Source organism: Remersonia thermophila, chromosome 3, assembly GCF_042764415.1.
Source record: "Remersonia thermophila strain ATCC 22073 chromosome 3, whole genome shotgun sequence".
In the NCBI taxonomy this organism is placed as follows: domain Eukaryota; kingdom Fungi; phylum Ascomycota; class Sordariomycetes; order Sordariales; family Chaetomiaceae; genus Remersonia; species Remersonia thermophila.
This window is the reverse complement of record NC_092219.1, coordinates 3,476,148-3,489,763: the sequence shown is the minus strand read 5'-3', so window position 1 is coordinate 3,489,763 and position 13,616 is coordinate 3,476,148. Positions and strand designations below refer to the sequence as shown.

Here is a 13,616-nt window from a genome sequence, read left to right as displayed (position 1 = left end):
GCCCATGTCGAGACCGTTGGGCAGCCCTGTCTTCTGGATCCCCGTTTCCGGTCTTGATGGACGTTGGCAACGCGCCGAAAAATCGCTCAGCGTCAGCGAGATGCAGGCCGTCCAAAATGACGGTGATACGTCTGCTGGTAGGCGAGGCGTCGGCTGCACGACGGCATTTCCGGCCCGCGCACCGGATGACGGCGCCCTCCAACGCGATGCCGCGGCGTATGATCTTTGCGTCGTTGTGGTCGGGGCGCCGAACCACCTTGCTGTTGGGGGCTGCAAACGATCATCTCGGCCGCGGCAGCCACCATCGCCCCTCGCCGTGTCGGACAGGCCACGGCTCGAGGCGCCAGCCATCCATGATGCGCCTTGCATGGTGTTGCTCCCTGGTCCTTACGACGCCACGACGCTGGCAACGGCATCGGCCGTGATGGTGGCAAAGATGGGCGCGAGCGAGCAGGACTTGTATTTGTGCACCAGCAACGCAGAGTCTCGTGATTCCCCACCCTCAACAACAGGTGTTGCATCAGCCGACGACAGGTCCTGCCCCTCCACGACGGTGCCCTTGGGGTACCTCGGGGTCTTGCCAGTCTCGATGAGCACCAAAAACTGGGGGTCGATGGGGACGCGGCCCAGGAACCGGACGTGGAAATCCCGGGCCATGACCTCGCCGCCGCCGCTCATAAAGATGTTGGTGCACTCGCTGCAGTTGGGGCACACGAAGCCGCTCATGTTCTCCACCACGCCGAGGACGCGGATGCCCGTCTTTGCGCAAAAGTTGAGCTCCTTGCGCACGTCGGCCGTGGCCACGGCCTGAGGGGTCGTCACAACCACGGCGCCGGCGAGCTGGCCGGGGCGCGCCCTTTGCAGCAGCGTCTCGGCCAGCGAGATGTGCTCGTCGCTCGTGCCCGGCGGCGTGTCGATCAGCAGGTAGTCGAGCTCGTCCCAGAAGACATCGGTCAGGAACTGGCGCACCATGGCCGTCTTCTTGGGCCCGCGCCACACCACGGCGTCGCCGCGGCGGGGAAGCAGGAACCCCAGGCTCATGACGCGCAGCGGCCCGAGGCCGGCAGCGGCATCGCCTTCGTGCACTGTCACAGGCAGCCACCCGCCGGGCGCCTGCGTTACTTTGGCGTCCTCGACGCCGAACATGCGCGGGATGGAGGGGCCGGTGAGATCGACATCAAGGACGCCGACCGAGTGGCCTTGCAAGGTGAGCGACAAGGCCAGCTGGGTTGTCACCGAGGACTTGCCGACGCCTCCTTTCCCCGAGAGCACCTGAAGGGGCCATTAGCTTATTTGAAAGCAGCACCCATGGGAATGCGGGGCGAGCTCACTCACCAGGATGATGTGTCTGACTTTAGAAAGCGACATGATGGGCTTCGAGAGGGTGGGTGTCGATAACAAAAAGCTCGCGGCGTTCCCGTCTGGACTTGGGACGATGAAGAAAGGGAGGCAGTCTGTCATTCATTGGTGCCCCTCCCCCACCATCGGCCATGATCGGCCTGTTTGCTTTCTCAGCAAGGTGGAGCAGCCTTCAACGACCTGTTGAGGTGCATGCCAAGCACATGGGACCTGAGGCCCGCGGCGGGGGGGGGGGGGGGGGGGGTAGGTAGCCAAGTGGGATCCTTGCTTGCCTGTGATAACGTTAGTAGACAGTACCTATCCAACATCCGAATCACCAGAAAACAGAGGTGGCTAGCGATGAGCCTGAGAAGTTTTGCTCCCTTTTGAGAGCAAGCCAGATTTTTTTATTTTTATTTTTTGGAAGTTTTGAAGGTGGCTGTCAGCCGGAAGATTGAAACTTCCCATCCTCAGTGCCAGCGTCGCTCCGTTTAACGAAGGCATGTAGGGATCGGATAAGGACGGTCAAGCCTCCTTATCCACACCCGAGTTTGGATTGGTCGCTGACGCACAACCTCCCGGCTCGGCCGCTGCGGCCGCTGCTGCCGCTGCGACCCGCCAACGCCACGCGGCGCACTTCAGGGACATCTTCAACCCCCTAATTCCTTTCCTTACGCTGCTCTCATCCCAACCCGCCACCGCTCCGTGTCGAGCCGTCTTCCCGACCTCGCTCGCTGAAAATGTCCTCAACGCTGCTTGCGTAATCCCGACCCTTATCGAGTGTGTCTACCCACTCCTTCGCAGCGCGCTTTCCATCCCGTCCCTCCTCGCTGCGTCGACAGACCAGCCCGAGAGATCGCGCGCCCGCAACATGACCATCGCCGCGGTGCATGATGGACGATCCGTGGGGCTCGCCATGGGCCGCGCCAGACGCCGACGCGAAGGATTCGAAGCTTGCCTCCTCTCCCGCCAAGTCGGACCTTGTTCCTCCTCCGAGAGCCCTTCTCTCCCCGTCCAACTCGCCGCGGCTCCCCTCCGCCCTGGACCCGTCGCCATGGGCAGGTGACGACGGCGGTGCTCATGTAGAATGGGGCGTGCCAGAGCCCCCAGCACACTCGATCTGGGCCGGCGGATGGGGGTCCGGGTCCTCGAGCCCGCATCGAGCTCCCACGCCGCGTGACGAGGCATTGGAGAAAGAGACCCCGATTGCCTGGCCCGCAACCCTCGCTACACCCAAGCAGCCCAATGGCTTCTCCCTCCGACAGCCGTCCCCCGACCCCTGGGCCAGCGAATTCTCCCCCGAGCCGCCCCTGGACGATGCCGTCAACACCCCGCGCCTGGTCGTTCACGATGCGTCATCCGTTGATGCCCCGACGGAACCCCTGCAGGCGGCTGGGTTGGGGCTTGTGGATGAGCCTGTCTGGGATACGCCGGGGGATGAAGCCCGAGCAATATGCCACGTATCAACTGCCGATGCGGTCCCTCCTCTGGTCACGTCGGACGCGGCAGAGGAGCCCGTTGCGCAAGCCACGCTAGCTACCAACGACACGACCCTGAGCACCGAATCATTGGCACCTTCGCAAGAGGACCATCCCTCCACACCATCCAACGAGACCACCGACCACGAAGAAGATCGCCAGGAGTCCCCCCATACCTCTGTCGACGAAGAGCTCACGCCGCACCTCCCGGTCGCGAGGAAGGTGTCCGGCAAGGTTCAGGAGCTAGTCGACAAGTTTGATAGTCTCGCCAAGGCAGCCATCGAAGAGCCACAGACCATCAGGGCCTGCACCAAGAGCCCATTGAGCGTGGGGAAGAAAGACGACTCGGACGACATCGATTTCGGGGAGTTTGAGGAAGCAGACGATGACGAGCCAGCGCCTCGTGAACCGCCAGCATCAGAACCGCCGAGTTCGCCTGGGCGCAACCAGGAAATCGACGCTGCCGCAACCAGCCCCTTTCAAAATGCAGATAGGCCACGCTCGTCAACGAGCCCGGCCGCAAAGTTCGGCACTCTCAAGTTCGCCGTGGATCCGAGCTTGATAGGCAACATCTTTGGGGGTGTGGAGCAGCATGCCCGCAACCCCAAGGTGGAGGACGACGTGCCGGACTACATTCTCCGGGACAGCTTTACCGAGATCTCGCAGCGCAAGACCTGGTATCGCATCTCCAGGCTAGGCTCGTCCCGCCGGCACGACGCCGCAGATGATGACAATTACCGACGTGTGACATGGTCCACTTCCACCGTTCACGGCGAAACCATCAAGATCGTCCGCCGCTGGGTGGAAGAAGACTCCATTGCGGGGCGCGTGCAACTCGGCGGCGGCATTTCCAAAACGCAGAAGAACATGTTTGGCTGGGACTCGACCGCCGAGCCTGTTGCCCTGGAGGCCGTCTTCGGGAGGAAAAAAGCACACTCGCGGAACAGCTCGCTTCAGCCTCCGAAGACAAGCTTGGACGGCATGGCTGGGATCGAAGCGTCGGGGAACCATCGACCGTCGGGCAGTCTGGGGTCGGCGGTTGTTGCATCCTTCAGCTGGAGCAGCTCGCCCGTGTCGGACCCGCCAGCAAACATTACCCCTGGCCATCAACCGCCTAGCGTGTTAATGAACACCCCACAAACCCCCGATGTTCCGACAGCCAAGGTTCCGCCGATGCCTGCACCGCCGACGGTCCTCAGGCCTACTGTCAGTGCGCTGAACAACCTCCCGAAAAAACCTGCCACGGAGGACGACGAGGACGAGGACGAATGGGGCGAGATGGTCTCATCGCCCGTCACGTCGCAGCCGCCTCCTGCAACGATCCTTTCCGCCATTCCAACCACATTGAACGCCGTTGTGTCCGCCACGCCAGAACCGCCGACCGTTCCCCCCGTCGACACGACAGCCTCTGCCGTCTCGGCCCCGAACGAAGATCCTTGGGGCTCGGTCGACTTTTCAATCTTTGAGGCCCCGGCCCCGACAAAGCCGGCAGCGGAGCCCGCACCCCAAAGCTCAGCTGCTGCCCTTCTCGCTGATATTCCTGCTGCAATACCTTTGGACAAACCATCGCCAACGACAGGACCGCTTCAGGCTTCTCCCGAACCCCGCAGGGGCAAACCAAGCCTCGACGCTGATGGGACGCAACTCGGCTATGATGAAGATCCGGACGACGTTGCGGAGCGTATCCTCAGGAACCTCCCGGATCTGACGTACATGCTTCGCTGATCATGATCGCAAAAGCATAGTCGCATGATGGATATGGTTTCTTGATGTTTTGACGCAACGATTTGAGGATCGCTGGGAGCATGACATTGGCGTTCTGGTTTTTGGTCCGGAGTTTGTATATAGTCATTGGCATTTTGATATCAAAAACTTAGGAGAGGGGCCGATGAGCGTTTTCATTCCCAGGCTGAATAGTACATTTCCACCATTTCCAGGTTTGCTAAGGTCCCTTCCGAAGGACGAAGGCCGGGAAGTACCTTACGTGATAGTTTTTTATTCCTGCTTGCAAAGATTCAATCTGGGACACATCACGTTGGCCTGTCCAAAACCTCAGGAAAGAACCAGGAATACTCAGTTCACGAGAGAGTTGGTTGAGATGAGCCATCTGAGAACTCTGTTCCACGACCTGACGATACGTTGACGTGGGGGAGGCAATATACCACTTTCTCGTAACGCTGTCTGTGTTCTTGCAACCGAAGCAAAGAATACCCTTGCCCTCGTCACAGGTCAAACCTCTCAACCCTCGGACCCCCCAACGGCAAAAATGCATATCTGTGCTCGCATCCTCATCACCCTGGTCGCCGTCGTCTCTGGGATGTCAATGATCCAACGCCAGGTGTCCTGTCCCCGGGCCAGGGTTCGTACTTCTATGCTGAGCCTGGACGAAGTTTTGGTGATTACAGCAAGATGGCTCGAAACACACAAGCACAATCCTGCATAAGCAAGGGGGGTTGGTCGTCGTCGGCTTGCGTCCTGGGTTCTATACGTGATAACTACGTTGATTGACCCAAGGAAGCTTTGAGCTTCTGAAGCAGAAACTAGTAGTATTCCCCCAACATGAACATTGGATATTGACGCTGTCAGCAACAACCACAAAGTTCCCAAGCCTGCCTGCCATGCAAGCGGACACTAAAATCCGGGCCACCTGCAAGGCATTGATTGGCCCAACTGCCGCCGGAGCCGCCGGGGGGTTGCATTAGCGAAGCGAGAGCGCGTATCGTCACCACATCCCTCACAGTGTCCGGAGCAACCGAAACACACTGGAAAACGTTGGGATGCCCCGGGGGATCGAATTGCGGATCATGCCTCGAGGAGATGCGTCCACGACGTGACCTGGTGGTCTTGGAGGCTTCGGAGTGAGCGTCGTAAGCGATAACTACTGTTCTCAGTTGTCGGCTTGCTACCGAATGGTCACCACCGAAGGTGAACACGGTCAATCGGGATTGCACATGAAAAAAAAAAAAAAAAAAAAAAAAAAAAAAAGAATGGTCGAGATTAAGAAAGCTATCTTTGATGGCGGTTCCATTTCTTTTCATAACATGATGATGGGAGCCCTCGCTCATAAGAGTGACAGATCTGGGTATCTCGCCGTATGCTTGACTGAAATAATGACAAGTCCGAACACCTCACCCCTTGAATACCCCAACCTACCCACAAAGACCCAGAAGATAGGCGTCCGTTGATTCTAGAAAAAACGCCAGAGACAGAAAAATATCAAAAAAATGCCATGAAACAGTAATGAGCATGAATCCAAACCCCAGGAGATCGAGCGAAATGCCAAACCTGCCGCATCACCCACCCCCCCTCTTCCTATCGTACGATGGGTATTCTTGCCCCCCCGTCTCAACTCCCCGGCAACTCAGCCGGCATCCCCTGCGGTTCCCTCACCGTCGCCGCCGACGGGTACGTATACCCGCTACCGCCATTGACAGCCCCCTGATTTGCTGACCCTCCCCGATATGTCCCATCATCCCGTTGATAGGTTTCCGGCGGCGGTGTCACCCGCGCCTCTATAGACCCCCCCTCAAGTTTGTAGTACCCTGCCAAGGGCGCAGAGAGGTTCACGTTCACGTTTTGCTGCTGCCCGCTCCATGGAGGGGGCCCGGCCTCCAGATCCCGCTTCCGATGGTTCAAGTGCCAGAGGTACATGACCACGGCGCCGAGGATGACTCCGAACGGGACCAAGACGCCGATGGTGATCCTGGCAGTGGTGCTGAGGCCGTCGTTGGTGGAGGATTCGTCGGTGAGACGGGCGCTGTCGGCGGGGAAAAAGGGGGGCGGTGTGGTGCTGGTGGGTTCGGCGCTAGTGGTGATGGAGGTCGTGGTGCTGGTGGTGGTGTTGTCGTCGTCCTCCTTAGATGAAGCACTTGCTGAGGAAGCTTCAGTGGAGGAAGAGGTTGAGATTCCCGTGGCAGAGAGGATCTGGGTTGGGGCAGAGCTGCTGGAGACGGTCTGAGTGCGGAGGTTCCTGTTTGTGGTGGCTGGAGTTGGTGTCTGGCCTGGTCGGACAATGTAGAAGTATTGGCTGTTGGAATCAGGCGACGTATTTCCAGCTTCGAACACGCTCATCATGAAGAGGTTGGAGACGGAGAGGTCTTTCCTGGTGCCCACCACCCAGGAGACGCTGGTGACATCGACGGTGTTTTCTGTGATGGTCTTTGTGAGTAAACGATTCTATCTCGTTAATCTTGGTTGATGAGCATACGGATAACATATTCGATGCTACCAAACCACTCGTAGGTTCTAGGATCTAGCTGCCAGAGGGTGACCGAGGCCGCTTTCCCAGGCTTGCCGGCGGTCCAGGTGACTTCGAGAAAGCTGCCGACCTCGTACGTCGGGATGCCGCGCAGGTCTCCCACCGGTCCTGCTTTGGGAGGAATAATAAATTCCATGAGCGCAAACGCCGGCGTCAGCAGCCCAGCAAGAAGTGGAAGGAGACGCATGGCGGCGAGGGTGGTCTCCCTTTGTCGCCGCCGGGAACTCGTAGGGACAATGATGATGGTGAAGGGCGAACGACTACAGGCAAAAGGCGACGACGAGAAGCGGGCAAGCAGAACTCCCCATAAGGGAGATTCAGTGCTACTATTACTCGGCGCCTCGAAGCGCCGATGCTATTTCCTGGCTGCGGTGTTGTCGCATTAGCCGCTGAACTGCCGCGCTACTCCGGGGTGGGCGGCAAACAGGACCGAAGGCCGCCATTACCACAGTATCCCCACCAGGACCGTGGGGACCCATCTCCACGGCCATCCACTCGCGACTCTATTTTTAAGACCGTTGGAGAAAGATGAGGACCCAGTGGACAGCTTCGTCCCCGCGCCAGACCAGAATCGTCCTCCGTTCCATTGATGATCCACTGTGCGCGTTGAAGGTGTGTCGACTGGGTTGTGCCCCAGACGCATTTCCCGTTGCAGCAAACCCTTGTTACTGCGTAGTTACCCAACAAGCCCCTGGCGCGTCAGAGTGCCAGCAGATCGTTCCTCTTCAGGGCCCCGAAGGCCTTGGTTGCTTTTGATGCCAGCCCTGCGTCGCCAAGCGAGAAAAAGGGACACAGAAGTGGATTAGTGCCAACAGCCCTTGTCCTGCGTCAGGGGGTTGCCGTCTGTGGCAACGTTCCCAGCCGAAATCATCCTGCATCCCGCTGCCTTCCCTCCCCATTGGGCCATCCCAAGGCTGAGCCGCTGATGTGCATCTCGTGCCTCAGCTGAGGGGCCGTGATTGAACACGAGCATCCTGATATTCGTGTGTCGGATATCCCGCTCTCTCCTCGGGCTGACAATGTGCACAGCAAAGAGCTCAGCCCCAGGGACCGAGTAGACCTGACAACAGACACATTCACGTTCGTTTGGATCTAGCAACTCCAGAACAACCTGGAACTTCTGATTCCTTGATATTCCAAGCCGGCTGCAGATTCCAGGAGGCGTTGCTCTGGAGGAGGACGCACCTGCACGATTGTCGCTCGGCTTCTTCGCCCCCCCATCAGCTCCCACGGCCATGGTGTGACGTCTTCACCATCACCACCATCCATATGTTGGCAACTGTCCAGGCCGGGATGCCCACCGGCCTACGGCCGCGGCTCTCATGGAAGCTCATTCCTCTCATCGCCATCAGCAGCCTGCTGACGCTATTCTTGCTCTTCTTTGGTGCTCCTGAATCCGTTGCATGGGGATCACAGCCACAAAAACAATCACCCGAGGCTGCAAACCAGCAGCAGCAGCATCAACAACAGCACCAGCCCGATGGCAGCCACATCAGCTATCAGGCGCCAATCAGCGATATCCCGAAGCAGATCTGGTACAAGCTCGGCCCCATGGGCCTGACAGACAAGACGCGCAAATGGACCGAGACTTGCGTGCGCAAGAACCCAGATCACCTTGTTCACTTCATGTCGGATCCGACGGCCGACGAATACGTCAAAACCCGGTTCAGCGCCACGCACCCGGAGCTGGTCGACACCTTTCTCAAACTCACAGGTATGTTTTCTTCCCTTGGTGCTTCTCCTCTTCCCCATGGCCGTTTGCTAATTGACCCTTTCTCCACCAGTCCCCATCTGGAAAGCGGACATCCTCCGCTACCTGCTCCTCTTCGCCGAGGGCGGCGTCTACCTCGACCTGGACGTGTCCTGCGAGCAGCCGATCAGCAAGTGGATCCCCTCCGAGTACCAGGGCAAGGCGAAGCTCGTTGTCGGATGGGAGTTTGACGCGGGATGGGGCGACAACATCATCCGGCAGTTTGCGACGTGGACCATCGTGGCGACGCCGGGGCTTCCGCACGTCGAGGCGGCCCTCGACCACATCATGGAAAACATCCGCCAGGGCATGAAGAAGCACAACATCACCGACCCGGCCGACTTGGAGAAGGACATGCTGGGCGACGTGGTCGACGCCACGGGCCCGCGCGCCTTTACAAGGGGCGTCATGAAAAGCGCCAGGAAGCTCTTCAACTTTAGGGACGCGGAGGTCATCAAGCTCGCCCAGCCGAAGCTTGTTGGCGACATTTTGATTCTCCCTGGGTACTCGTTTTCTGCAAGCGTCAATAAGTTCAAGCAAGCTTTTGGCGAAGACTTCCATGTGCCCCCGCCGTTGGTCAAGCACCATTACGCGGGCACTTGGAAGAACGAAAAGGGTGGAGAGATGGTATAAATATTTATGGATAATGCGTATACAGTAGGATGGGCTTGAGGATGGTCGGTATCTCTAGGCGCGGGGTTTACACGGTTCCTCTCAGACGGCCCTTTGTTTGGGATATGTTTTTGTAATATGGGTAAGTTCTACTGTAGCATCTCGTCAGACGAGTGTTTGCGGTATATAAACAGCTTATAATAAAGCAAGCTAGAATGGCACTTGAGGCGCCGCGGTGCTGCCGGCGATATGTGCACGTGGGCAGAAAAAGAAAAAAAAAACATGGAAAAAAACAAAATGTCCCCTCGACCGGAATCGAGCCGGTGACCTTTCGGTATCAATAATTTCCATTACAGCCGAACGTGATAGCCAACTACACCACAAGGGGTTATTTGTGATTGGCGGATGTCCTGTTTCGTCCTCATTTGGCTAGCCTGTCCGATTGCTCATTGGCAAGCTTTTCAAAACTACATCCCAGGCCATTGCCAGTTCGCTGATACAACTTCCAAAAGATCTGGACAGGGTCATCATGTAGCTTTTCTTTATCCCCAACAACCTCCTGATATGGCATTTAATTCTGTGTTATCCTTCCACAGGCTCATAAGCGTCCATCGATGTAGAGAATGCATCCTCGACCAACAAACATACCATGGATATGCCAAGGGCAGTTAGGTTGGTTACCTCTGAGCGAAAGGACGTTGACTTTACTCCATGTGCCGCCTTAAAGATGTCGAAAAGGTGAACAAAGTACGCAATGAGCAAGTCAGTGAAGAATCAAGATGGAAGCAGTTGGTGGTAGGTTGGCTCAACGTCGAACTCCTTTGCCTGCACAGTTCCTTGTAATTATGTCTAATCAATTAATTAATAGATAAGCACCCCTATGACCAGCTGGTTCATGGCCGGTCAGATGGGTAGGTTCTGTAAGCTCCAAGACGGTGTATTATCTTCATGGATGTAGGTCTATTCATTGGTCAATCAACCTGCTGAACCAAGGGCGTTCCAAAGGAGAACTCGATCAACATGTCGGCGAGTCAATCACTAGTATAGGTAGCGACGGACATGGCTTGGTCAGCTACCTTTTATTTACAAACATGACTCAATTCTACGATGGTTTTCATGTCTCGGGCTCATTCTCAACATGTACACTGGGTCGGTGGCACAGTGGCATGTAGTCATACAGTAGAAGGCTCAACCAACCTTCATGGTTTTCCCCTTATCTGTTGCAGCAATTCTCTCCTTCAATCTGTTCTGAATCTGTTCGCACTGGCAGCCAGTCGGCTACCCGTACCGTCTCACTCAGCCACGCCCCCCCCCCCCCCCTCCTCTCCCCTTTTCTACCCAACCCCAACACACACACAGTGGTACAGAGAAATAATCTAGGGATCAACCTCGCAACATCTGATATCTTGCAATGCTTTCCGCGACACTGAGACTACGACAGTTTGGTGAGAGTAACTCTTATAGAGATGTTTTTATGTTTATATGATTAGTGCTTGTTGGCATCTATCTCATGATACACAGACACTGGGAGTATTAATCTTGATGTGCTTGTCATGGCATTCAGCGAGGTAGCCCGAAAGCCTAAGCGTTCCCTCCTGATCTCCGAGATCTCTCGGTGGATCGTCTGTCCTAACGCCTGTAAGGAAGGAGAAAGGCGGAGCACCTGGCGGTGGGGGATGAGGAAACAAGTCCGTCTCGGTCGTTTTAAGATGGTAGTTAGAAAGAAAGCTTGATCCTTTGTTCGCATTGATCTGCGTTCCGGGTTCAATTTCACTGTGTAGACTGTCCGCTCCCGTCATCCTCATTCCCTTTTCACCCTCCTGTGTCGACATTCTCCTCACCTATCACTGTCTGTATAGATGGCCAGAGTTAGCTCAAATATCAGGCGTAAACAATAATGCATTGATCTGTCAGGTAAGATATTACTGATCATCTGTAGTATCCTGAAATACATCATTGAATATCAGAGCACAAGTGGCTTTGTTCTAGGTATGTCTTAACTGTAAGACCGATCCTTCAGAGGAGACGTCCCCCATTATCCGCAGGCTGGCCCTGAAGGCTAGGAGAGGGGTCCTTGCCGGGAACTCGCCCTTATTACTCTATCATGCCGCTAGATAGCCCGTGAGTTCAAACTAAATGATGATGTGCAGAAGGAGATTTGTTACATCGGTCCGAGTCGGCAAGATACCGTATCGAACCTCCGCCAGGAAGCTCAACCTTTACACGACAAATCGTAGGAAGCATACGTTGTCTGGTGCTTTTCCCAATCAAACGATATGCCGGGAGCCCACCTGGACCCATCGAGACGTAAGGTCAAGAGAGCCGTATTAGCATGTGTATACCAAGTAACCGGAGTAACCGGAAGGGGATACCCCCGTCCGGTTTACGCTACTGAGTATCTTCCGATGAGCCCTGCAAGGAACCAGCGTATCCCGACGGGAGCGAGGGCCATACCTATGCCCCGAAGCCGATCGGGACCTTCAATGTATATCAAGGCTTAGAGGGAGAAGGGGGGGGGGGGGGGGTGGGGGAGATGGGTTTCGTGAGATTCTAGGAGGGGAGATGAGCTGGCTGGCAATAGGGCACAAGGGAGCGAGTTTCTTGTCTCGGTGTGTTTGGGAGAAATAGGTCCGTTGGCGGTAGGATAGAAGATAGAAGGGAGTACGCCATCTGTCTTAGGTTGTTGAGGAAGGCAAGTTAATCAGTGGTAGATAATAATAGAGCAAGTCGTTTGCCTCAGCGTGTTTGGGAAAAGTAGATTGGTTGACGGTGGGGGATAGGAGGGTGAGCTGTTTGTCTCGGAGCTTCTGAGAAAGGTGGGTTAGTTGGCGGTGAGAGGCACTAGAGAAAGCTATCTGTCTCAAGGTGTTCGGGGAAGGGAGAATAATTGGAGGTAAGAGAGAACGAAGTGAATCGTTTTCCTTGGCGGTTTGTGCTAGTGGTTGGAAACCCGGTGTGTGGTTCACTTTTGAAATTTATATTGATGGGTGAAACATAACGGGCAGGAGAATGATCGACCCCAGTTCACCTGATCACACATCATATTCAACACATCCAACGGATGGTTGCAATGCCAGCGAAGAAAAAGGATATAAGGCACTTAACAGTCATTGAAAGTTCAGATCAACACCTCCAAGTCAACCTAGCAACCCAAAAATTCAACCCCACCGCGTCAAGAACACAAATTGTTCTAAGTCAGTCTTCACTGATAGAATGTGTCTCCAAATCTCGCTCGCTAAACGTCCCTAACAGCCACCAACTCTCCAGCCAGCCTTGCAAAAATGAAGGCTACCTTCATCCTCCTCCTCTTGCCTGTACCAGGCACGCTTATCTCCGCCTGGAAGCTCGAATTTCGAACGGCAGAGGGCCCGACGCTCATCCATTCTTCCAATGACCTCCGTGGATGTCGGAAGCTCGTCCATAAGGACGGAAGATACCCAACGGTCAAAAGCGTCAAGTTTACCCCGGGCTCTAAGCCATCGACAACTGCACCGACCAGATTCGAGCTCCATAATCATGAACACTGTCGGATCACGTTTTTCACGGGAAAGGCGGGAGAAAACAAACTCGGAAATCCGACGGAGGTCAGGGCTTTCATAGTATACTGAGGCTTACGGGGGCCGATGTCTGCAGGTTCTTGACAGGAAGATGGGTTGGTTAGCGATGGAGATAAGGGGGCGAGTCGTCTGTCACACCTTGTTTGTCTCTTCTTGGTGTGTTTTGCCAGTGGTTAGAATACGATCTCGGTCCTTAGTTTGCTTTGGTCTGCCCTGTGGGTTCAATAATTGCGTGCCCAAGGGCTTTTATCTCACTTGCCAGACCCTGTAGGGACTCCGGCCACGGGATATGTGTGACAGGATCTATGGGGACTCATACCCTGGTCCTGAACCCCAGCAGGCATTCTGCCTGCTCAGACCGCCATTCTGGGCATCCATCGTGTATATAAGGAGCCTCCAGAAGAGGCACATCAGATAGTTGTTTTCTTCCTTTGAACAACAGCTTCCAATCACTCCTTTCCGCCGTATGCACTCTCACAGGTCCGGGCCATCACAATATGAAACAGCAAGGCAAACTTGGAGGGCCAGCAAAACCAACTGGTACAAAATCCAAGCTCGGTTTAAGGTGGCTGACCAATATTACTGCCCAAGAAGCGAAGAATCGAGGGAAATAAGCGGGGGTA

The 13,616-nt window shown here is 55.8% G+C and overlaps 4 protein-coding genes and 1 non-coding gene across 5 annotated transcripts; 2 read left to right on the top strand and 3 right to left on the bottom strand.

The window, feature by feature from the left end:
* Window positions 1-387: 387 nt before the first annotated feature.
* VTJ83DRAFT_3812 (uncharacterized protein) lies at window positions 388-1,368 on the bottom strand (the record flags this gene model as incomplete). Its single annotated transcript, XM_071010232.1, has 2 exons — window positions 388-1,272; window positions 1,336-1,368. The coding sequence occupies 2 exons, from the start codon at window positions 1,366-1,368 to the stop codon at window positions 388-390; spliced, it is 918 nt and encodes a 305-aa protein (XP_070867690.1).
* An 860-nt stretch (window positions 1,369-2,228) lies between these two features.
* VTJ83DRAFT_3811 (uncharacterized protein) lies at window positions 2,229-4,541 on the top strand (the record flags this gene model as incomplete). Its single annotated transcript, XM_071010231.1, has 1 exon — window positions 2,229-4,541. One exon carries the CDS (start codon window positions 2,229-2,231, stop codon window positions 4,539-4,541), a length of 2,313 nt encoding a protein of 770 aa, XP_070867689.1.
* A 1,620-nt stretch (window positions 4,542-6,161) lies between these two features.
* On the bottom strand, window positions 6,162-7,261 carry VTJ83DRAFT_3810 (uncharacterized protein; the record flags this gene model as incomplete). The annotated part of the gene is made up of 2 exons (XM_071010230.1): window positions 6,162-6,964; window positions 7,024-7,261. The coding sequence occupies 2 exons, from the start codon at window positions 7,259-7,261 to the stop codon at window positions 6,162-6,164; spliced, it is 1,041 nt and encodes a 346-aa protein (XP_070867688.1).
* Window positions 7,262-8,343: 1,082 nt separating this feature from the next.
* Window positions 8,344-9,457, top strand: VTJ83DRAFT_3809 (uncharacterized protein; the record flags this gene model as incomplete). The annotated part of the gene is made up of 2 exons (XM_071010228.1): window positions 8,344-8,788; window positions 8,859-9,457. The coding sequence occupies 2 exons, from the start codon at window positions 8,344-8,346 to the stop codon at window positions 9,455-9,457; spliced, it is 1,044 nt and encodes a 347-aa protein (XP_070867687.1).
* Window positions 9,458-9,736: 279 nt separating this feature from the next.
* On the bottom strand, window positions 9,737-9,824 carry VTJ83DRAFT_t67. The gene has a single exon. It is a non-coding gene; the product is annotated as a tRNA-Tyr (tRNA).
* Window positions 9,825-13,616: the final 3,792 nt, after the last annotated feature.